The sequence below is a fragment of the Antechinus flavipes genome, chromosome 5, assembly GCF_016432865.1.
Source record: "Antechinus flavipes isolate AdamAnt ecotype Samford, QLD, Australia chromosome 5, AdamAnt_v2, whole genome shotgun sequence".
NCBI lineage: Eukaryota > Metazoa > Chordata > Mammalia > Dasyuromorphia > Dasyuridae > Antechinus > Antechinus flavipes.
The window spans coordinates 114,759,765-114,785,944 of NC_067402.1; the positions used below are offsets into that span (position 1 = coordinate 114,759,765).

Below are 26,180 nucleotides of genomic sequence, written 5' to 3' on the forward strand. Positions count from 1 at the left end.
TCTGTCCTTTCTTTCTACATGTTATTCAGATCTTATATTGCCTGAATTATTATAGTAGTCTTTGTAGTGGTCTTTCTGCTTCCATTTTATTCTTTCTCTAATTTTTCACACATCTACTAAAAGTAATCTTTCCAAGGCATGGGTCTTATGGCTCCCCAGTTCAAAAGCTTAAGGTGGTCTTCTGTTTTTCTTGAATAAAATACTAACTCCTCAGATTCTTTGGAGGTCTTCAGGTAGAAACTGGATGTTGCATTAGAAGGGATGATGGTCGAGATCCTTCCCAATTCTCAGATTCTCTTATGGTGATTGTTTAAACCTTCCATGACAAGAATTCCTAACCTAGTTATTTTAGCAGGCTAAAAGCCTGTGGGGTGCCATCTCAGAATAAAAATTTGAAAATACCTAATAGCAGTTATTTAGATTCTAATTCTGTCTCCTCATTCCACTTCCCTTCTTCAGGATCAGAAAGTTGTTTTGTTTTAAAATTTGCTCCCTGGTTTTATTCTCCAGTATAACAAAGCTTCCCCCTATCCTGTGTTTCCCTGTTGAACTTAACGCATTTGTTAAACAAATCCTGGGTGTACTATGTATGTTCAACTCTTTACTCATATTTAGTCTACAAAGGAAACCAATATGTTGATAAAATTATCAAAATGTATTTTTTTAAGTATCCAGGTTAACCCCTGCTCTCTAATCTCCCTATGTATATCTTTCTAATTATATAGTCTGTTCTTTCAGGAAAACAAGCTGTTTGTTGAATTTGGCTCTCTATTTCTAGTCCTTGTTACACTCCACAACAAGACTTCTTTTTCAACTTCAATTCAGGTGCCACTGCATTCATGAAGTCTTTACTAACCTCTCTAGTTGTGAGATATGTCTCACTTTTCAATATTGCTTTGTGTTGTGCTTGCTTATCTTTGAACAAGTTTTATTCCTCTGAAAAATGTAAGATTCCTGAGGGCAAGGACTTTTTTCCTTTTTTTGACTTCGTATTTCAATTGCCTAGCATAATGCTTTGCATTTATGAAATACTTATTAAATGTTTGGCAAATTAAAATGAATGTGTCATATCATAATTCTGATATAATTCTGTTACATATATTAAAATAGAAAACATTAAGTATGTTAATATTCATATCATTAATTTATTAAATGCTTGGACTGTAACAGTTTGTACTTATCAAAGATTACTTACTTAGAGTAACATAAAGAGGAAAAAACCTCAATCCCTCTCTTATTAAATAAAACAAAGGCGTGGGTAGTCTATACTTTTAAAAAAGTTGGACTTGCCCTTGAGTCAGATGCTTGAAATTCTGTCTTTATTTAAAAAATTTTTTTTATTCATTTTGTGAAATATTTACCAATTACATATTAAAGAATTAGTAATAGTTAAAAAAAATTGAGTTCAAAATTCTTTCCCTTCTCCATCTTGAAAAGGGTAAGCAGGTTTGATATCAGTTATATATGTCGTCTTTTTAGTTAGTTTTTTAACAGGGAAATCTCCCCTCCCCCCAACTCCTTAATCTTTTTAGACATTTTTATAGGTTAAAGATTCTCAGATTTTGTTGTTGTTGCACATAATTTAATTCTTTATGAAGTATTTAAAAGCACTAGTTTGTGAGCATTAATTCCATTGGGGAGAGAAAATACTAAATAACCCACATAGCTGAGGAACCTTTTGATTTTTGGCAGGTGCTGAAAGTTCTGTTTTTTGCCTTTGTTTTTAAAATCAGCCTTCTAACTGCTCAGTGATCTCATATTTCTGTTATTCTGAGTCAAAAATCTCTTCTTGGAGTCAAAATCGACATAGCCACTTCTTTTTTGAAGTAAGTAAGCATCAGTAAGATGATTTAGAATGTTTACATCTGAAAGATTAGCCTTGGTAGTGGTGACACTGATAGATATCTGATGTATCTTCCTCAGAAGAACAGTATTGATGGTCAGTGGTCCAGTTACAAGTAGTGAGCTATAGCCTGCTTCAGAAAAAACTATTTCTTGGTCATATTTTCAGCTATATTTAATTTTTTTTTTCATTTTTCTTATTTACCTACCATCTTGATGGAAAGAAAATATTCTCAGATGTTGATAGATATTGATATTGATATTTATAGCTAAGGATGCTTCTGGTACATGACTAATAAAATAGTATATTTCTTTAGGTCAGGGGTTTTTAACATTGAAGAGGAGTGAACTTGGATGGAAAAAAGTTTCATCTTTTGTTTTTAGTAACTTTTAACTGAAACATAGCAGTTTTTTCATTTTTGAAATATTACTCTTCAAAGGGAATTATAAACTTCATCCTCCTACTACAGAGGTCCTTGAGAGAAAAAAGGTTTAAGAATCCCTGCTTAAGTTTTAATGCTTGTTTTCTTTTATGCCTAAGACAATAGAATGACTTTTTTTTTGAAAAATTTTTTGAAAAATTCTGAATTTAAACACAACTCATTTCTGTATATACTGCAGAAAATACAGGATTTAAGAATTTTTAATGAAACCTGATTCTCCATTTTGTACTGCTTGCTTTAAAAAAAAAGAATGCAAGTAATTTTACATGTTATTTTCAAAACTGTCCTTTTTTCTGTATTTCTTTTTGAATTTTGTTCTGTTCCTTTCTGCTTTTTTTTTTTTTTTTTTCCAATAGACCTCTTATTTTTGGCATCATTTGTTTTACCTCTCTATTTTTAAACCAATAACAGATGGTTTTGATTTCTGCTGCTTTACAAGATAGTTTGAGGTCTGGAGGGCTATTTCCCTTTCATCTCTAGTGCTTGAGAATGAATCCTACTTCATATACTTACTGTGTAACCATGGTGGGTAAGTTACTTGACTATTATCTGTCTTTGTTTCCTCATTTGTAAAATGGGATAATAAGAACACTCATCTCACAGGACTGTTGTGAAGATCTAATGACTTGACATATATATGAAGTGCTTTTCAAACCTTAAACCACTATATAAGTACTAGATTAAAGAAAATGAAATTATTTTATAGAATTCTGTAAAATATTCTTTTGATGTATCATTAAACTTAGAAATTAACTTTGGTTGTATTGTCTTTTTTATTATATTGGCACAACTCAGCCATGACTATTATTTGTTTTTTTATTTCATTAAGGGGCACTTGCTAATTGAGTCTATACATGTATTTCTTATCCTTTTTAGATTGATTCTCAAACATTTTATGCACTTTTTAGGTATTTGGAATAGGATTTCCCTTTCAATTGTACTTCTTAGATTTTATTAGGTAGAAATGCCATTGATTTTTTTGATTATGTTAGCTGCAACTTTGTGGAAGCTATTTTCTTAGTATCTTTGCTTATTCCTTATGATGTTTTAGGAAGACCATCTTGTTATCTCTTCAAAGGGATACTTTTAATTCTTTACCTGCCTTTATGCCTTTAATATTTAAGTAGTCATATAGTCCTTGGAGGAAAAAAGCTATTTCCCCTTTTGAGTCTTTGCTTTTATTTGTACTTGTTTTTTCTTTTTGGGAAATTTAAATTTGCAATAACTTTTTAAACTTTGTATTTTTTAAATTTGCTTATCTCTTCCAGTTTGACCGTACTTCTGCTGAACTTTTCACCATAATTCTTCATTATGTAATTTTGAGTGGTCTCGTTACCTTCCAGTGTTAGATTTGCCTCTGGATTTGAGGATAAGAGCACTAAATTTTTAGGGCCTTTTCTTTTGTTTTAAAAAAATTATCATTATAGCTTTTTATTTATATAACTTATGCATGGTTAATTTTTCAACATTGACCCTTGTAAAACTTTCTGTTCCAACTTTTCCCCTCCTTCCCCCCTCTCATTCCCCTAGAGGGCAGGTAGTCCAATACATGTTAAATACGTTAAAGTATATGCTAAATTTAATATATGTATACGTATTTATACAGTTATCTTGCTATACAAAAAAAAAATCAGATCTAGAAAGAAAGAAAATCTGGGAAGGAAAACAAGAATGTAAGCAAACAATAACAAAAAGTGGGTGTGCTCTGTTGTGGTTTACATTCATTTTCCATAGTTCTCTCTCTGGGTGTAGCTGATTCTTTTCATTACTGAACAATTAGAATTGGTTTGAATCATCTCATTATTGAAAAGAGCCATGTCCATCAGAATTGATCATCATATAATCTTGTTGTTGCCATGTATAATGATTTTCTGGTTCTCCTCATTTCATTTAATATCAGTTCATGTAAGTCTCTCCAGGCCTCTCTGAAATCATCCTGCTGATCATTTCTTTATTTTTATTTTTTTATTTTAAAATAATTATCACTTTTTATTAACAGTACATATACCTGGGTAATTTTTTACAACATTATTCCTTGTACTCCCTCCAATTTTTCCCTTCCCTCCCTCCATCCCCTCCCGTAGATGGCAGACAGTCTTATACATGTTAAATATGTGATAGTATATCCTAGATACAATATATGTGTGCAGAACCGGACAGTTTTCTTCTTGCACAGGAAGAATTTGAGTCAGAAAGTAAAAATAACCTGGGAAGAAAAACAAAAATGCAAACAGTTTACACTCATTTCCCAGTGTTTCTTCTTTGGGTGTAGCTGCTTCTGTCCATCACTGATCAATTGGAACTGAATTAAATCTTCTCTTTGTCGAAGAAATCCATTTCCATCAGAATACATCCTCATACAATGTTGTTGAAGTGTATAATGATTTCCTGGTTCTGCTCTTTTCACTTAGCATCAGTTCATGTAAGTTTTTTCCAGCCTCTCTGTAGTCATCCTGCTAATCATTTCTTACAGAACAATAATACTTCATAACATTCATATACCATAACTTATTCAGCCATTCTCCAGTTGATGGGCATCCACTTAATTTCCAGTTTCTTGCCACTACAAAAAGGGCTGCCACAAACATTTTTGCATATACAGGTCCCTTTCCTTTCTTTAAGATCTCTTTGGGATAAAAATGTTCAGTAGTAACACTGCTGGGTCAAAGGGTACGCAAGTCTGATAGTTTTTTGAGCATAGTTCCAAATTGCTCTCCGTGTTGGATCCTGTTCACAATTCCAGCAACAATGTATCAGTGTTCCAGTTTCCCACATCCCTTCCAACATTCGTCATTATCTTTTCCTGTCATCTTAGCCAATCTGAGAGGTGTGTAATGGTATCTCAAAGTTGTTTTAATTTGTATTTCTCTGATCAGTAGTGATTTGGAGCACCTTTTCATATGACTGGAAATAATTTCAATTTCTTTATCTGAAAATTGTCTGTTCATATCCTTTGACCATTTATCAATTGGAGAATGGCTTGATTTCTTACAAATTTTGAGTCAATTCTCTGTATATTTTGGATATGAGGTCTTTATCAGAATCTTTGACTGTAAAAATGTTTTTTTTTTTTTTAAGGGTCTTTTCTGGTGTCTAATGACTGAATGTCAGTGATCTTGGGCTTGGTCTATCCTTCCTCTCTGAGGACTATGATACTTTGTGGGTCACTGTTCATTACCATTCCCAGATGCTTCCAAGACTCATCCTGAAACTTTCTGACCACACAAAGGCTTTCTTAGGAGAATGTCTACCCATCATTCCCCCACTACCCTTACCTTACCTTCCTCCCAGCTTTGGTAGGCTACATGGTAAGGTTTTTGGTTGAGTTGAGGTTTTGCTGGACTGGCCCCTTTCCAGTTGTCTATTGTCTTCTGACTGACTTTCTGGAAGTTCTAGGAAAGATTAAGTCACTTAACTATAGTTTCTCAATGTACTTCTTGATTATTATTCATTCAGGTTTGTGTATGTAAAATTGTATGTGTTAAACTAAAAAGATTTGCTGGAATAGGAATGTGGGAACTAGGAGATCTACTGCTTCCTCTTGTTGCTTTGGCAAGAAGTCTGCAGGATGAAATACCTTTAAAGTGTTTTCTTCTGACTTTTTCTCTGCTGTAAGTTCTGATTTGCATATACTTGAAAAGTGCTAGAAATTGCCTGTAGCCAGTTAAGAAAATTTTAGTCTATCAGTCTCCCCTACTTCTGTGTGCTGGTTCCATTCTAATGTTGTTACTTATCTAACAATTAGCTTTTCTGTTTTATTTTCACCAGGTTTAGGAAACAAAGTGGTATAGAACGCTGAAATATATATTATACTACATATAATGCTCTTAAAGTATATAACTAGTATCCAACTAAGTTGGAATATGATGAAGTCTATTATAAAAGGTGTTATTTTCTTGAATGGAAATTACTTATCACTACAACTACTTTTAGCAGATATAATAAATGTACTCGTGAAAATTATGCATAAATTGAAATTTGTAAGAGAATCTTATTTCCCAAAAGGATGCATTGTCAGCAGTTTATAACATTCGGATTTTCTCATCCTTAACCCCTAGTCTTTTTGTCAAGTAGTAGATAATCTTTAAATACTGATTTTCTCCTGTAACTTTCCTAGCAGTAATAAAGTCTTGTTCATCTCATTTTACAGATAAAGAAATTAAAGCCTAAAAGAGGTTGAGGGAGTTGCCAGAGCTATCTAGCTAGTTAGTTATATGGCTAGTATTAATGTTCTACTCTCTTGTCATCTTACCATGTGTGATTTCTACTGTATCATATTAGAGTTTATAAAACATGCTATAAAAGAAACCTTTTATAACCTCAATGATCAAATACTAGTTTTTCTGTTTGTAAGTTTGGACTTTTTCTCATGTACCCCCAGAAATAGAAATATTAGATTACTTGTTAATCTCTAGAGAAAGTTTTACTCTTAGATGTCATGAGCCTTAAACAAAGAAATTACATTTGATGATGGAGCAAAAGGCATGTGTAGAATGGAATATTTTGAAAGTATCTTGTTATCATCCTTAGCTGTAGTGGGTCATACAGAGCAGAATGAGTCCTGCTGAAACTAAATTATTCAAGTAGAGTGAAAATGACGAGGAGAAGTATCATAGAGGAAGGACAAACTTAGTTATCTTGAAAGAATTGATTTAGATTTCAATGTGGAGATGGGGAAGAAAGAAAATAAGAGGAAGAAGATAATTCTGATGCTAATAGCTAGCATTTCTATAGTACTTTTAGATTTGCATAGTGTTTTGTATTTTTTAATTCATTGGATCTTCACAAACTTGTGAGGTAGGTGCTGTTATTATTCTCACTTTCCAAATGGGAAAACCAAACTTTAAGAGATTGTAACTTAACTCAGGGTCATACAAGTAGTAATGTTTAGTAAACATTTGGAGGTAGATGACTAGAATCAATGAGAGATGTGTGGAGTAGAGATTAAGAACTGGGAATCATAGTCATATAAGTGATAGTTGAAATTTAGGAAAGTCAATGAATTCCTCATTGGTGGATGTGAATGTAGAAAAGTTATTAGCAAATAGAGACTTATTTAAATGGACATAATGCAAAATTGAACAATGTCAATGGAAATAAACTTCGTACAACAAATAGAAATAAATAGCCAAAACAAATTTATACCTTGTCGGCGTTTAGGAAAAATATCCCATTTTCTGCTTTTTCATTCTTAACATCTTTCTGCCTAGAGACACCTGTGCAGATTAAAATTTAAAAATAACCTATACATCAAAGTGATATTTATTGGTTGTTTTATTGGTGTTAACTAATAGAGAGAATAAAATGTTTTAAATCCTTATAAATGTTTGGGTGAAGGAAGAGTGGGTGATTGCTTAGTTTGTTTTTCAACACTTTCTGAGAGTCTGTATAAATGGAGATAGGTTTTTTCAGAGAAAGGGACATTCCATTTGTATAGACTAGCTCAGGTGAGTATAAGATACTTGGATAAAATAATCTAGAACCAGTTTTGTCTTGCATAAAATTATAGGTAAATGCTTGGTGACCTTTCCTGGTGGATTAATAAGTATCTAACTTTGCACACAGTTAATGCTTATAATGTTAAATAAGCATGAATTCTAGTCTTTGAACTAAGGCAACCAATATTGCCACAGGCCTAGAATTCTGACCTTTTCTGTATTGTTTTAGGCTTTGTTGTAACCATCAGTAAGAAAGCAAGGCCAATTCACTGCATGTAGTGTGCTGACTGATTAGTTGCTAGGTAGTGTATGAAGGTTGATAACATAGTAATTAATGCCTATACACCAGTTTTTCAGCAAGATAAGTGATTTCATGAGTTTCTTCATCCAAAACAATCTCATTACTTGGTAGGCATTTATCATAGGAGCAGCTTTACTATCATCAGGCTAAATTATTTTTGTCTTAAAAAGGTATTAAAATTATCCCTTTATCATTTACTATTAAAATACTCTTCTCTTTTCCTGTCACATATCTGAATGAGGGTCAGGAGCTTTTGGCTTCACATTTCCTTGTAAACAGATCTATCAGATCAAGTACCATTGTGGCCAAAGCAGAGGCAGGAAGGTTGAGAAAGATTGAATCAGTTCTGTATTCTTGTTGAATAGCCCTTCCATGCTATAGCTAAGTAAAATCCATTAAAAAAAATTGTTTACTGGTCTTCAAGTGACTTGTTTTGTACCAACTCTGAATCTGACTATTGGCTTGAATCCCAAGCCTGACCCTTAAAACCAGCTTACCAATAATGTTAATGTAGCCTAAATATAATGAAAATGTGGGCAGTCAGATCACTAACCAAATTGGTTCTTAACTCATGGAGGTGAATTTAAGTTTGATTGTATCATAGTTAAGATGTATGTGTTATTTAGCAGAGACTATAAACTTAGGTGTTGTCATTTTATTGTAAGGCAGAACATTGTTATGTTATCTTCATGATCAATAGCCTGAGCCTGCTGTATATGACAGTGTTATAAGATTCTTTTGGTATTTCAGTAAGCCCCCTGGTATTTCAATAACTGAATCTCAAGATTGGTCTGGCATATCAGATTTCCTCTTATAGGAAATAATGTTTAGTTTTTGTAGTATATAATGCTAGTGGTTATTAAATAGAAATCTGAGATTGACAAGACTAGTTTAGTTTCATGTATATTGTTCTTGTGGTTGTGCTTTGTGCTCTACATAATTGCATTTTTGAATTCTCTATAATATTTTAATAACATTTTTAATCAATTACTTTCATGTACCCTCATTTTGGAGATAGGCACTTTCCAGTTGATGGAAAACTATTTTGTTTTTACCTGAGTGTTTTGCTATTTCAGATAATACTTAGCTATCTTTAAAAGCTCTTAAGCATCTCTTCTTTTGATCTGTTCTTAGGTTCATGCATGGGAGATCTCTGATCAATTATTACAGATCCGGCAGGATGTAGAATCGTGCTATTTTGCAGCACAGACGATGAAGATGAAGATTCAGACCTCATTCTATGAACTTCCAACAGACTCTCATGCCTCTTTACGGGACTCATTGTTGTCACATATCCAGAACTTGAAAGACTTATCTCCTGTCATCGTAACTCAGGTAAATCTTTGTTTCACAAGATGGGTTGTCAAGTTTTCATTAAACTTATGAATGATGAAAATGTAAATAATCAGTATTGGTAGCAAATCTAAAGGTAGCATTGAAACCTTATTTCAGTCTTACTGCTCTAATGTGGTATGGCAAGAATTTTTCTGTCATTTGAACAAATAAACATTTGGGGCAGGGCAGTTATCTGATTTGTTGTGATTCAGTTGCTTCAGTCATGTGCCCTGTTTGTGACCCTGTGTGGTCTTTGCTTGGCAAAGATACTAGAGTGATTTGCCATTTCCTTTTCTACCTCATTTTACAAATACGGAATTGAGGCAGAGAAGGTTAAATGACTTATCCAGGATCACACAGCTAGAATGTGTCTAAGGCCATATTTAAATTCAGGAAGATGAGTCTTCCTGACTCTAGGCCTGGTATTCTATTCATTGGGCCAGCTAGTTGCCAGTCATTTGATGCTGAGCTGTAAATTTTAATAATGAAGTGTCTGACTGGTTGTACTTAACATTTACAAAGTAAACATTTATGGAGGGAGTGCTTAGTTAGAAAGGCAATGGACAGGGTATCTGTCATTTGGGGAATGGCTTAACAAATTATGATATGGATATAATGGAATGTTATTGCAGTGAAGGAAATGATGACTGATGAATTCACAGAAATTTGTGAAGACTTTTATTAATAGATGCAGAGTGAAGTAATCATGGTCAGGGGAACAATTTATGTAATGACCACTATATATATATATATATTTTTTTTAGGGAAAAAATATATTTTTTATTTTATTTAATAATAACTTTATATAGACAGAATCCATGCCAGGGTAATTTTTTACATTATCCCTTGCACTTGCTTCTGTTCCAATTTTTCACCTCCCTCTCTCCACTCCCTCCCCTAGATGGCAAGCAGTCCTATATATGTTAGATATATTGCAGTATATCCTAGATACAATATATGTTTGCAGAACTGAACAGTTCTCTTGTTGCACAGGAAGAATTGGATTCAGAAGATAAAAATAACCCGGGAAGAAAATCAAAAGTGCAAATAGTTCATATTCGTTTCCCAGTGTTCTTTCTTTGGGTGTAGCTGCTTCTGTCCATCATTTATCAATTGAAACTGAGTTAGGTCTCTTTGTCAAAGAAATCCACTTTCATCAGAATACATCCTCATACAATATCGTTGTTGAAGTGTATAATGATTTCCTGATTTTGCTCATTTCACTTAGCATCAGTTCATGTAAGTCTCTCCAAGCCTCTCTGTATTCATCCTGCTGATGACCACAATATTTTAAAGGAAAATAATTCTGAAAAACTTCAGAACTCTGATTAGTGCAGTGACCATACATGACTAAAGAAGGCTAATAAGAAGTACACTCACGTAAAAAGTGATGGACTAGAGATACCTAATAAGATGTTTACAAATAGCCAGTATATTTATTTTTTCTTAATTTCACTTATTGGTTCCAAGAAAAGGCTTGGTGGGAGATATTCAGCAGGGGTTGATAATGATTTTTAAAAAAGAAAAGACTATCAATATTAAAAAGAAAACCACTTGGAAGAGAATTAAATTTAGAGTCACAGAGAAGCTGAGCATTTTTTCTATGTTAGATATACACTTTTAAAAAGCTATATAATAAGTTTAGTGTTTCATATGCATTTTGCATGTAGAAATATTCATATTCATTGATGTTTAAAGTCACAGTAATGAGATTTAAAAAAAAAACAGCAAATAGTGGTTAGAAGGAAGAGTCTCAAGTTAAAACTATTTTTATCATGTGGAGACTTCAAAATGTTAAACCTTTTCTTTAGTAACTTTTTAATTTTTGTTTTTAAAGATACTATATTAAATAGAGACATACTACATAGGAATGGATTGTTTTGTACATGTGTATTATTTAAACATTTTAAAATTTTGATTTAACATAACAAAAAGAACTAACTCTGGAGTCAGAAGGCTTGGGCTTAAATCTCACTTCTGCTCATTATTGGCTATATGTCCTTGGGCAAGTCACATAACCTCCCTGTATTTATAAAGCCCATTCCAAAATGTTAAGCTCTGAGAACACAAGCACAAGCAGCTAAAACAGCCTCTTTTGTCAAGGAACTTAGATTCTAATGGGAAGAATATAACACTTAATGGAGAGTTGGAAATAGAGTGGGTGATGTTGGGTAGTATGTGTTCACTAAGGCCTATTATGGAGATGACCAGGAACTGTTGTAGAGGCCTGTTTTTGGGCAAGATGGATCAAAAGTCCATTTGTCAGAGCTTGGGGAGAGATGAGATGATGGATCTCATTTTCCTCATTTGTAAAATGAGAGAGTTGGATTAGATAGCCTCTGAAGTTCCTTTGAACTCTAATGACATTTAGAAAGATTTCTGTGTAGGATGGCAGAGTATAGGCTGAAACTCTCAGCATTCTCCTCCAAATAACTTTAAAATAATACCTCAAATAAAATTTTCAAGTAGTAGAACCAGCAAAATGTCAGAGGGAGACATTTTTTCAGTTTATAGTTTAGGAAATGCACAGAGACAGTAAGATCAGATGATTACTTTACACGTACTAGGTATAGCTGGCACTGATTGGTGACTCTTTTTGCCAATAGCTCTAGATTGCAGTTCCAAGGCACTTGTGATCAGTTTGGGACCAATAGGAATGCTGTAGTATACTTGTGGCAGAAGAGCCCAGAACCTGGTCACAGTTCCACGTCTAAGAGGTGTAACTGCAGGGGTAAAAGGGATCCTTCCTGGTCAAAGAAACACTGAAGATTTGCAGAGATTTAGAACTAGCTATAACTTGCTAACTTTTAGAACTAGCTCTGAAAACAGCAGCATGAAAAAGCCCAAAGCTGGGAACAGTGGCTCCTTAACCCCAGGTGAACAAAGCCCAACTTTAACATAAAATTCAAAGTTAAGAAAAACTGAGCAAATAACAAGAACTTGATCATAAAAATTAGAAGACCAAAGCATAACTCAGAAGAAAGCAGCATTGTGAAAACAGCTATAAATAGTGCCTAAAAAAAAATACTAATTAGACTCAAGGCCATCAAGATTCCTGGAAGAATTAAAGGGAGAACTCTTTAAAAAGTGAATTGGTTAAACGAAAAAAAAGAGATACAAAAGCTCTCTGAAGAAAATAGTTCCTTAAAAATTAGAATTGAGCAAGTAGAAGCTAATGATTCCACAAAATGTCAGGAAACATTAAAACAAAGAGAAGGAAATGTGAAATAAGAAAAAAAGACAACTGACTTGGAAAAATCAGAGAGAATTTAAGAATTGTTGAACTACCTGGAAACTATGCAGAAAAAAGGATGTAGGTGTCATATTAAAAAAAAATTATTTAATATTTTTCCCTTAGTCTAAGAAACAAAGTATCTTACCAGGAACTTTACTGATTCACTGATTCATTGATAATGTAGGAAGGATTTATTTTATATTTTTGCAGGGAATGGGTGCCTAAGTTAGTAGATACACTTTGAAACTGCAAAGGCAGTATTTTATTTCCTATTCAAAAGCACAAATTCCTTCCCTGATTCCCCATTAATTGGATGTTACAGAAGTTAATCTCCATTCCTAATTACAAGTAAATCCTTGCCCCCAAGGAGCTTCCATTCTTATGATGTCCTTGTGGGTTTAAATTTTTTAATTTAAATTTTTTTTCTCCAATTTAATTTTCATGACTTTGGAAACCAAAAGCCCAATCATTTCTCACCACTGGTTACATTTAAAATAATTTTTTTTACATTTATTTTTAAAACTTTGAGTTCCAAATTCTCTCCCTATCCTCAAATCCAGTCCCCATTAAGAAACCATATGTGAAGTTATGCAAAACATTTCCATAAAAGTCATGAAAGAAAATATAAATCTCTCACCTTAATTTAAAAAAAAAAAATCTTGAAAAATAAAGTTAAGAGAGAGAGAATGCTTCAGTCTGTCCTGCAGAGTAGTCGTGACTCATTGTACTGTTGAGAATACCAAAGTCATTTACACTTGGTCATTCCAGAATATTGCTATTAATTTGTATACAGTACATTTCATTTTGCTTGAGTTCATGAAAAACTTTCTGGGTCTTTTTTTTGAAAGTATCCTATTCATCATTTCCCATAAAACAATAATATTCCATTACAATCACATGCCACAATTTATTCAACCATTTCTCAATTGATGGGCATCTTCTCAATTTCCAATTTTTTGCTCTACATAAATTTTTTGTATATATAGGTATAGGCATATTTCAAGAAATTATTGAAAATTCCAAGCTTTGCAGATATCTTCTAGGAATAAGACAAATTAGAGCTTCAGGGCAAATGTTGAATTGTAAAAACAAGAGTTGGTGCTTAATTGTGGACTTCCTTTGGCAATCAGAAGATCTGAAGATGGATACTAGGACTGAATTTGTGAAGTGTAGATACCTCCAGGTTAGTTCTCCTGAAATAAACTGGTGGAAAACTCTGAGGCTAGTTGAGTCCAGAGGTAGCTTTACCCCCAGATAAAGGAATTTTCACCTCCCAGACATTTGACAAAAATTAAGGAACTGGAACTGCTGCTGACAAGGGTTGTCAGACCCAGCTGTGCTGCTGACCTTGGCCCTAGGCAAGAAGGAACTGACACATGTCTGGGAAGCAGTGAGGCGGGCACCCTTTTGGATGTGGATGCCTGTAGGAGGGTGAAATTCTTAGCTTTGGGTTCTAGGCCAGAGGGGAGAAATGAAGGAGGCCCTGAGGCCAAAGGCTCAGGACTAGAGAGATTAGAGATTAACCCTATAATCCTAACGATTTATAATGAGTAAATTAAAAAATGAGCAAGCAAAGGAGAAAGAATCCAACTGGTAGAAAGTTACTGGGAATAGAGAAGACTGGGGTTCATCTTGAGGAGGATACTGAAGCAAAAAAACCTCTCCAGGTAAAGAGTAATATAAAATGGTTACCTGTCCAAAAAAGAATTCATAGAAAATCTCAAGAAAGATTTTAAAAAATCAAATGAGAGAGATTGAGGAAAAACTTAAAAAAAAAAAAATTGAACCTCCTTCCTCCCTCTCTCCCCCAACCCAAGATTATGGGGGGAAAAAACCAAACCCATCTAGCTAGGAAAGGAAATACAGAATCTTAAGGAAGAAAATGCCTCTTTGGAAAACAAAATTGAGCAAGGGCAAGCCAGTGAGGTTTTAAGGGACTAAGAACTGATATGAAACAAGCAGAACCAGGAATGTATTGTACATAATAACAGCAAGATTATATGATGATCAACTGTGAAAGATTCGTTTCTTGTTAATGATTCAGTGATCCAAGGCAATCCCAGTAAATTGTGGATAGAAAATGTCATCTGCATCCAGAAAGAGAACTATGGAGATTGAATATAAATCAACATATGCTATGTTCACTTCTTTTTTCTGTTTTTTTGTTCTGATTTTTCTCTCCCAACATGGTTCATAAGGAAATGTGTATTTAAAACCCACAATTAATGAAGAATGAAACATGTAAATAAAAAAGAATTTTCCATTAAAAAAGAGACTAAAAAATAATAAAACATTATAAAGAATCAAAAAATAAAAGAAAATGTAAGACATAAGAAAAACAACTCATCTGGAGAACAGATCAAGAAAAGAAAAAAAGAATAATCAGACTACCTGAAAACTAAAATCAAAAAGAGAATCTTGATACAGAAATACAAGAAATAATTAAAGAAAATTGTCCTGATGTGTTAGAACAAGAGGGAAAATTAGAGACAGAAAAAAAAAATTCACTAATCACCACCTGAAAGAGATTCTATGAGGAAAACCTACAGGAACATCATAGCCAAACTCTGAACCCCATGGTCAAAGAGAAACTGTTCTGAGTAACATCACCACCACCACCACCAACAACAACAACAAAAATTCAAATATGGTGGATCCACAATTAGACCACCGGCTTTGGAACACTATATATTGAAGAGTAAAAAAAAAATGAGATCGCAGCTAACAATATAATGCCCAGCAAAGCAAGCATAATTCTGAGTAAAAAAAGAAAAGACATCCAATAAATTGCAAGACTTTAAGGATTTTGTTTCAGAAAGACTTGAACTTAATAGAAAATTTGACATAAAAGATCCAAGAAAAATAAGTTAAACATCAAATACTAAGTATTAGGGACGTAATAGGGATAAACTTTTACACATGAAAATGTAAACTATGTGTCTAAGATTGTCATCAGTAATTGGGTAATACAAAAGATTGGGTAGAGCTGAGTATGATGTAATTCTAAAAAGCAATGCCCTGTAGGAAAAGGTAAAAAGAGTAATTAACTCTTTATATAATTAAGTTATATAAATTAGGTGTGTGAGGAAAAACTGACCACAGAGGAATTAGATGGGGGAGAACTGGTAATTTCTAGAACCCTATTTTCATTGGGAATGAGTTAAAGAGGAAATAATACATATGCATCTAGAAGGGTTAAAAAAAATCTTTTAAATTTATAAAGAAATAAGAATAGGATAAAGGGGTGGAGGAACATAAAAGGTTGTGTAGGATACAGGGAATGAAATAAGGTAATTAATTACAACCTTCATTAATGGGAATGGAATGAAGAGGGAGGGAAAGAGTGAGAGGAGAGGATAAGGAGGAATCCTTGGGGACAGGGAGGTTAAATAATAACAAGGTAGCAGGAAGAAATAAAGCAGAGGAATCAGCAGGGATAGGGAATCAGCAGGGATAGGAAATAAGAGATACAGACAACAAAAATGAACAGGAATAGAATTTATTTTTAAAAATCAGTGTTAGTAATAATTGATCTCAGACAAAATTAAAGCTAAAATAGATTTAATCAGAAAGAAAAATAGGGAAGCTACACTATATGTCGATTATATTATTTTAGACTAGAGAGTGTAAAGTCGGAATATTGCTCTGGTGTTGGAATTGATGAGTTGGCTAATTTAGAAAAAATATGGAAAGACAGGGATTTATGATGAATGTTAGCCCCTTCAGAGAAACAGGACAAACGAGTATAGGATGACCACTCATAGATGTATATGAATGTATATGTATGTGATATAGATAGTATGTATAAGTGTGTGTGTGTAACTAGGTAAATATATCTGTGCCTAATTTTAGCTTTTGGGAGGAGGGAAGGGGAGAAGAAGAATGAAGTAAAAAGCAGAGAAGAAAGACATACCTACAAGAAAGCAAAGAAAAGATGGACACCTCTGAACACAGTGTGTAATATTTATTATAGAGGCTTTCTTGAAACGGAAATTTATTGTTTCATGTCTTGAATCCTTCTGATTTGTTGTAGACATGTATTTTTTCTTTTTCTATTTTCTATTTGTTTTAAATAAAATTAAAAAGGAAAAAAGGGTTGCGTACCTTAGAAAAGATAAGTAAACGAAAGGCCAATAATTCTAATAAAGGCTTATTATGAACTACAAAAAAAGAAAGCATCAATGAATGTTACTCTGATTTCTTAGATCCAGAGGATAAAATAGAAATTGAAATAGGCTATCAGTCATCTCTTGAGATCCCAAAATGAAACTTAGATCACACAAGATTTAGCAGCTTACACATTAAAAAATCAGAGGGCTTGGACAATGTTATTCTGGAAAACAAAGGAGTTAGGATTGTAGCCAAGAATATAATTGCTAAGGGGTAAAAAGTAGATATGCAATGAAATGAGGACTTTCAAGCATTGATGAAAAGACCAGAGCTGAATAGAAAAATTGATATTCAGACAAAAGATTCAAGAGAAACAAAAAGGTAAACATAAAAAAGTAACCATATGTGATCCATTAAACTGTTTATGTTCCTAATGATGATACATGTAACTTCTCTTAAGAACTTTATCATTATCAGGTCAATTAGATGGAGTCTATATAGACAAGAGGGCATGGATGTGAATCAATCATGTGATCTCTTTGCCCTCTCTACTCCTCAGTGTAGGAGTGAGAAAGTGATGCACTGGGAAAAGGGTAGAAAGGGAGAAGTAGAATGAGGGGAGAGCTTATTTTTAAAGAAGTCATAATCTTTCATTTTTATTCATATGATGACATTATTTCAGTTGATACTAAAAAAAAAGTGTCTCTAAAAATAAAAATTGTGGGAGGAAGAAAAATGTATTCCATTCAGTTTCACAAATCAATTCAGGCCGAGTTAATGTTAGTTGGTTCTTACTCTCTTCTTTTAATATCTTCGTCCTTTGCATTTATTAGTTGTGGTTCTTTTTTCCCCCACAAGTTGGACTTTATTAGGCTAATATTCTATCTCACCTAAAAAACTTAATACCTGGTTGTTATTTCATTGTGGGCATTTCATTAGTCATTTAGGTAAACCTGTCTGAATTGTGGTCTGAACACCAACATTTGCTTAAGACTCAACACTTGATTGAATGTACTTTTATGTCAAATATAGTCCCATAAAAACAAAGTCCTTGATAATTCTAGGAAAGTCTGTGCTTTATTGGCATGATAAATTATATATGGTTGCGTGGTTGTGGTGGTGGTGGGGAGAATATGTATTTTTTACACATGTAAAGATAATTTTTAACATTGATTAAAACAAATTTTTTTGAGTTCCAAATTCTCTCCTTCCTCACCATCTTATCCCTAATACTGTTAGCAATTCAACATAAGTTATGCATGTACAATTATACAAAACATATTTCTATATTAGTCATATTTTGAAAGAAATATGAAGCCAAAAGAAAAGAATTACTAAAAGGTAAAAATATGTGGGGAAAAAAGCATGTTTCAATCTGCATTTGGACTCCATCAGTTTTCTCTGCATGTGGATAGCTTTTTCCATCATGAAACCATTTTCTTAGATCATTGTATTTCTGAGAAGAGCTAAGTCATTCATATTTGATCATCACCACAGTATCACTAATAATTGTGTACAGTGTTCCTGTTTTTGCTTGCTTCACTTTGGATCAGTTCATGTAAATCTTTCCAGGTTCTTTGCTTTCATTTCTTATAGCACAGTAGTATTCCATTACATTCATATATCACAACCCATTCAGTTACTCTTCAATTGATGGGCGTGTCCTCAATTTCCATTTTTTTGGCACCACAATTATGATTTCAGACAAAGAAAAAAACAAAAATAGATCTACTTAAGACAGATAATCAGTGAAACTACATTGTGCTAAAAAGAAGTGATATAAAAAAATTTTTAGCAAGTTTCTCTGACAAGGTCTCATTTCTCAAATATGTAGGGAACCGAGTCAGATTTGCAAAAATAAGGGCCATTCCCCAATTGATAAGTGGTCAAAGGATTGAGCAGGCAATTCTTTTTTCTTAATCACATTTTATTTTTTCAAATACATGTAAAGATAATTTTCAGCAATCAGTTTTGTAAGATTTTGTATTCCAGATTTTTTTCTCCCTCCCTCTCTAATCTTTCCCCTTCCCAAAACAGCAAGCAATCTAATATTGGTTATACATGTATAATCTTTTTAAACATATTTCCATATTGGTCATATTGTGCAAGAAAAATCAGAACAAAAGGGAGAAAGTTGTGAGAAAGAAAAGGCAAACCAAAAAAGTGAAAATATTAGACTTTGATCCACATTCCAGTCTCCCTAGTTTTCTCTTTGGATGAGGTTGGCTTTTTTTTTTTTTTTTTTTTGCTTTTTATATTTTTTATTGATTTTGTTTGTTTTTAGACAACCTACATTTTTCAATCTTCCTTCCTCCCTTTACTCTCTCTACTCCCCAAAACTAGGGCCCTTCTTCATAACAAAGAAAGGGAAAATATATATGACAGAAAAGGCAAACAAACAAAAGGTGAAAATGCTATGCTTTGATCCACATTCAATCTGCATAGTTCTTTCTGGATGTTAACATTTTCAATCCCAATTCTATTAGAATTGTCTTGGTTCACTCTGTTGCTGAGAAGAGATAATTCTGTTATAGTTGATCATCACAATTGCTATTACTATGTATAATGTTCTTCTGATTCTGCTCACTTTACTCACCATCAGTTCTTTTTTTTTTTTTTTTTTTTAATAGCTTTTTATTTACAAGTTATATGCATGGATAATTTTACAGCATTGACAATTGCCAAACCTTTTGTCCCAATTTTTCCCCTCCTTCTTCCCACTCCCTCGCCTAGATGGCAGGATGACCAATACATGTTAAATATATTAGAGTATAAATTAAATACAAAATAAGTATACATGTCCAAACCATTATTTTGCTGTACAAAAAGAATCAGACTCCAAAATATTGTATCAGTTCTTGAAAGTCTTTCCAGGTTTTTCTGAAATCAGTCTGCTCAGTTCTTTTTTCTTTTTTCTTTTCTCCTGTAAAAAAATTTTTCTTGTTGTTATGCATGTTCATTCATTTTTTATATATTTTCAAATCATGTTTGGAGAGAAAAATCAGAGCAAAAGGGAAAAACCATGAGAAAAAGAATCAGAAGGGGAAAAAAAAGTGAAAATAGCAAGCGTTAATTTACATTCAATCTCTATAGTTCTCTCTCTGGATTTGTATGGTATTTTCCATCCAAAGTACCAAGTCTCTCATAGTTGATCATTGTATAATTTTGCTGTTGCTATATGCAATATTTTCTTGGTTCTGCATGTTTCACAAATATCTGTTGTTAAAAATCAGCCTGTTTATCATTATTTTTAATGGAACATTAATATTCCATCTCTTTCACATACCATAACTTATTCAGCTATTCCCCAATTGATAGACATCTATTCATTTTCCATCATGAAAATTGCTGCTACAAATATTTTTGCATATGTGGATCCTTTTCCCTCTTAAATGATCTCTTTGGGATACAGACCAGTAGTAAGACTGCTGGATCAAAGGGTATGCACAGTTTGATAGCCTTTGCATGATTGGATCATTTCATAAGTCCACCAACAATGCATTAGTGTCCCAGTTTTCCTACATCCCTTCAGAACTCAAAGCGATGTAGAGTTATGTGAAGAAATGCTGCAAATCATTATTGATTAGAGAAAGGCAAATTAAAATACTCTTGAGATCCCTATCAGAAATGATAAATGCTAGAGGCGATGAGGAAACGAGGTACATTGATGGATTGTTTATGGAGTAGTGAATTGGTCCAACTATTCTGGAGAATAATTTGGAATTATGCCCAAAGAAAAATAAAACTGTGTGTATTCTTTGACACAGCAGTATCACCACTAGTTCTGTTCCCCAAAGAGAGCAGAGAAAAAAGAAAAAGATCTATATATGTTTACTCTGCCTGGTGATCAAAAATTGAATTTTGAGAGTATGTTGAAGAAGTTGTGGAATGTGATTTAGAAAGAGTACTGTTGTGCTATGAGAATTGAGTGATTTCAGAAAAAACCTGAAGTAATACAAAGTGAAGTGAAAAGAATGGGGAGAGAACTGGGAGATTGTTGTACACAGAAACAGCCATGTTGTAATAATCAAAAATTTAGCTACTCTGATCAGTATGTGATCTAAAGAATTTAGGATTAAAAAAATGCTCTCCACCTTCAGAGAGAGAGAGCTGATAAATTCTGGGTGTGATTTAAGGTAAAATTTTCTTCTCTTTCCTCCCTCCCCCTCCCGTGTGGCTACTATGAAAATATGTTTTGTATGATTTCATATATCTAATTGATATCATATTGTTTGCCCTCTCAGTAGATGGAGGAGGAATTAAAGGGAGGGAGAGAAGCTAGAACTCAGAATTTTAGAAGAACATTAAAAATAATTTGAGAAAGAATTAAATTTTAAATTCCTTTAATGTACTTTTTATATAATTCTAATCTTTTTTTATGCTATTTGTGATTTTCTTGACATTTTTTTATGTATATTTTTTCACAGTACACATATTTTTATAAAATAGTTATGTTATATTTTAAACAGATGTCGCCTAGCCGCTTCCCTATTGAGGAAACATTTGGGATTTACAGTTTGTAACTTTCAGTAGTACCAAATTTGTAATTAAGACAGTTATAGTATTAGCCCAAATGGAGGTATTAACATGAGAGATGAGAAATAAGTATATTATATTTGAATTGAGAAATAATTAGAAGATGTAGCATATGAGATAAATTATGTTTGCCCTTTATCTCTTCAGTATAATATATTAGATGTTATAACTAATAATGGAGAGTACTAAAAATGGACCAATATGTTATAGAGATCTGCTTTATTCACTGAACATTTAATGTGCATTTCCATAGTTCACATAGTTGTTATTTTAAATATTTTACAATAATATTTTTCACCTTATATTAGAATTATTTAAATTTTTTTGTTCTGAATTTAAATACCAGTATATAACAAACATTTCCATTATTTGATTTTGATATGATTTTTAGTTTTTTTTGTTGTTGTTGTTGAAGAAGTTGCTGTCTTCATGGTTCAGGAAGCATTCGCAATATTTAATTTAGTGAGTAATCCAGGTAGTGAGAGAGAAATAATTAATATTGTGTAGCTAAAACTAAGTTGTACTGGGAGGGCACAAATGAACAGTTGATCACTTTTGCATGGTCCTGTGACTATCTCTAATACCACTTAATATCATTTTGAGAGAATGGACGAAATGAATTACAGTAATGAACCATGTGAGTGAAGGTAGATAGCCTTTTTGGAATAGTCATATATTGATGAATTAACTGATTGGGCTTCCTGTCCAACTTCATGTTGTAATCTGGGCACGTAGGGGGTGAAGTGATAGAGCACCAGGCCTATCAATGGTCAGTAAGTTCAAATGGTCTCAGACACTTCCTAATTGTATGACTGAGTAAGCTACTTAACCCTTGTTTACCTAGGCTTTCTCATCTGTAAAATGGGGGCACATAAGTATTTTCTATATAATTTAGCCATTCAAACCCTTAAAAACTTAGTTTTCAGTGGAAATAGCTTTAAAGATACTTCATCTAGTAGGTAGATTTTCCTTGTTCTAGCACTAATTCATGTTATGGTTATGATTTTTTATTTTAAGTTATACATATTACTTTCTTTTTTTACATATTTCCATAGCCTTTATGGTACTCTGTGTATAGATGATATTTTTCATTCAAAGTTTATTGGAATTGCCTTGAATTGCTGAATTGCTAAGAAATGCCAGTTCTATCATACTTGGATCACATGATTTCTTTTTTTTTTTACTGCCTTCTTTGATCATAATATATTAACACATTTTAAAAAATATCCTATTGCTTGTCATTTTGGGAAGGAGAGAAAGAGGGAGAAAAATTTGGAATACAAACCAGTGTTGAAAACTATTTTTTTGCATGTATTTGGAAAAATACTATTTTATAAAAAGATTATCTAGTCAGTTATAGTTGCTTTTTTTGGGGACTTAAATGCTTTTATATAAGTGTACTAACCAGTAAATACTAATAGCAACAGGCCTTGTATCACAAATAAAGGCTAGAGATGATGATAGTACTAAAAGTTGGAGAAAAGGATAAGTTTGCAACTCAACTAGTGAAAGTGAGCTTCAGGCCATAGTTAAAAAGGAAGGGGATTGATAAGTCAGTCTCCCAAAGTGTCCAAGTTTTATTAGGCTCTGGTCCCTGCTTGTTTTGGTGTGTGAATACCTTACCATACAAAAGGACTATTCTCCTTCTGATTGCTTTCCTACCTCTGTTGTCATAGGCAAGAGGCTGCCAGTTAGTGAGGTTGGTGTGAACTATGGACAGTTCCAAAAAACAAAATTATGCAGATAGGAAGAGAAGGCATGACTGGAGCAGACATAGCCTGTTTTAAGAAAAGTAAAGACAATATATCATAGAGTTGATGCATCTTTTTCTCTACACACTTGCTTCCATTCTAAAACACTTTTGATGGGAGTTGATATAGGACTAGAAAGTCTGAAATCTTTCCAAATTTAGGGTCATAGATAGATTTAGACAGGAATGGGAATTTAGGAGTCAGTCCAGTATCCTCATAATACAAATGAGGAAAATGAGGGACAGTAAAATAAAGTGATTGGTCCGAAACCATCAGGGTTGTTTGGATGGCTGAGCCAGGATTCAAATTGAAGTGTTCCAATTTTCAGAACCAGTGATTTTTTTTCCCATTTACTACACTGTCTCCACGGCATGGGGATAGGAGAAGAAATAGGGCCTGTAACTGTCAAACTACAAATCTATTATGTAAAACTTGCTATTCCTTTTAAATATATCATAGTTATCATGCAAGTATTTCCCCCCTTCCCAAGATAACAAGCAATAGGATATCTTTTTAAATGTGTTAATATATTATGATCAAAGAAGGCAGTAAAAAAAAGAAATCATGTGATCCAAGTATGATAGAACTGGCATCTTTCTTCTTCCTTCCCCCATTAGAAACAAATATGTATATATTTGTAAAATCATTCTGTACTTATTTCGGGTTATCAGTTCTTTCTCTGAATGTAGATAGCATCTTCGTTCCCAGGAACTTTGTAGTTAATTTGGATATTTATAATAGTCAAAATTGCTTAGATACTCAAAGTTGTTTTTAAAACAATATTGTTGTTACTGTCTACAACATTCTCTTGGTTCTGATCATTTTGCTCTTCATTATTTCATGCAAGTTTATCCATGTTTTTCTAAGATCATTGAGCTCATCATTTTTCATATCATGGTAGTACTACATCGTGATCATATACCACAACAAGTTTAGTCATTCCCCAGTTCATGGGCATCGCTTTAATTACCAGTTCTTTGATACCACAAAGAGAACTGCTAAAAATATTTTAGAAAATAGAGGGTTTTTTCCTTTTTTTGTAACCATCTTTGAAAATGTAGTAGTAGTATTTCTGGATAAAGAGCATATAGGCAGTTTAATAACTGACTGGGCATAGTCCAGATTGCTCTCCAAAATGGTTGTATCAGTTTGAAGTTCCACCATCAATGAATTAATGTCCCAGTATTTCCATATCCTCTCCACCATTAGTCTTTTTCCTTTCAATCATTTTAGCCAATCTGGTAAGTGCAAAACAGTAGCTCAAGGTTGTTCTAAGTTGCATTTCTCCAATCAATAATGATATAGAACATTTTTTCATATGACTACAAGTTGTTTTGCTTTCTTCAATAGAAAATTAATTGTTTGTATTTGATAATTTATCAATTGGGAAATGACTTGTATTCTTATAGATTTTATAAAGTTCTTTATAATTTGAGATTAGAGGCCTTTTTCTAAGAAACTGACTACATTCCCCTCTCCCCCATTAAATTATAAAGGAATAATTATCAAAACTGTCTGGTACTGGCTAAGAAATAGAAAGCTAGATAATGGAACAGAGTAGGTATACAGTTTGCAGCTGCGGATGGTTATAATATGCAGTCTGCCAGAAATTGGGCATAGACTGATATCTTGTACCATATACTAAGATAAGGTCAAAATGGATACATGATATAGATATAAAAAGAGATATTACAAGAAACTCAAAACATGGAACATATTGCCTATCAGGCTTACGGATAGATGAATAATTCATTCATAAACAAGAAATAGAGAGCAGTTTGAGATGTGAAAAGGATACTTTTAATTACAGTACATTAGAAAGTTTTATACAAATAAAACAAATATAGCCAAGATCAGAAGGAAAGCAGAATATTAATTCTGTCATTGCATGGATGTCGGGAACTCTTGGAGAAGAAATTCTTTATGAAATTTTTTTTTCCAGTTTAGCATATTAGAGCTTAGACTGAGGATTAGTCACTTTCTTAGGGTAATTCAGCCCATGTGTGTCAGAGGTATTTTTTAAATCCAAGTTTTCCTCATTGAAGTTCTCTATCCAGTAAAGAATTGGTTTGGAAACTTTACACAAATCACTTAACCCCAATTGCCTCAGCCAAAAAAAAAAAAAAAAAAAAGAATTGGTGTATAAATCAGTTTTTTAGAGCTTTATTTTCCAACCTTTGTACTATTATTGTGTAGTGAAAGGCTGTGATTTGCACTTGTACATATGAAATAATAAAAAATAGAGCAGGGTTCCACTGTACTTTGGTATATTTTCTACAGAGATCTTAAAGATAGTCTTGGATAGTTTATAATCTATAGCCATACTCATAAATTATGGATCAGCCAAAAGTATTCATTATTTTATCTTAGAATAAATAAAGGAAAAAAGTGAAGGTTAGATTTGGAAAAGAATAAAAATTCTGATATGTTTTATTATGAACTTTTACTTAGTGAGAACAATTCTAATCTGAAGTTACCTATTAGAAGTGAAAAGGAGTTTAAGTGACTTCAGGAATTTTCTTGGTAGTACAGGTAGACATGAAGGATAGAAGAAAAAAGCTAGATCTCTATAGAGGGAAAAAAGTTTTTATAGAATGTTACTAGAAAAAAATAGTATTCTTTTAGAAAAATAAGATATAAAGTTTTATGCCAATTCTATCAAATTCCACCCATCATTTGACAACCAACTGTTTCTATATGTCTTGTATTTTCAATGTTATCCTTAATTATAGACTACTTTGTCCTTGTATACATGATAACATGAATAGAACTCATTTAATATAATTTAGTATGAATAACGAGAGATTGATCTATGTAGTTTATATTTCTCAGCCACCATTATAGTTGCTCCAGTATAAGCCTTTTTTTCCCCTTCCTTCCTGAATTCTCTTCTCTAAAGGAGGATATTAGTCCTCATCATAAGAGTATGTAAACATCCCCTGTCCCCAACTGCATATATTTACATAGCTTCCTTTGAGACTCTTATGTAACAGTCCACGATCTAATTTCTGTCTTGACTTGCAACTGTGAACAAATCTATATCAATATTCTTCCACTCACCTTTTCTTTCCTTGAAATGTAGGAAGGGAGAAGGGAAGGAGAATTATATGGCTCTTAAATTTGGATAGTTGGAGCCTAGATCCAAAGTAAAAATAATTAAAGAAAACTTAGAGAAGTTTGTTTTGGCTT

General features: G+C 32.8%; 1 protein-coding gene across 1 annotated transcript in view; it reads left to right on the forward strand.

Moving 5' to 3' along the window:
• TNPO3 (transportin 3) overlaps positions 1-26,180 on the forward strand; it is a 127,071-nt gene that overhangs the window by 16,796 nt on the left and 84,095 nt on the right. Inside the window, exon 2 of the mRNA XM_051962960.1 lies at positions 9,159-9,359. Within this exon, the coding sequence (XP_051818920.1) occupies positions 9,159-9,359 (201 nt within the window). The remainder of the gene's footprint in view (positions 1-9,158; positions 9,360-26,180) is intronic.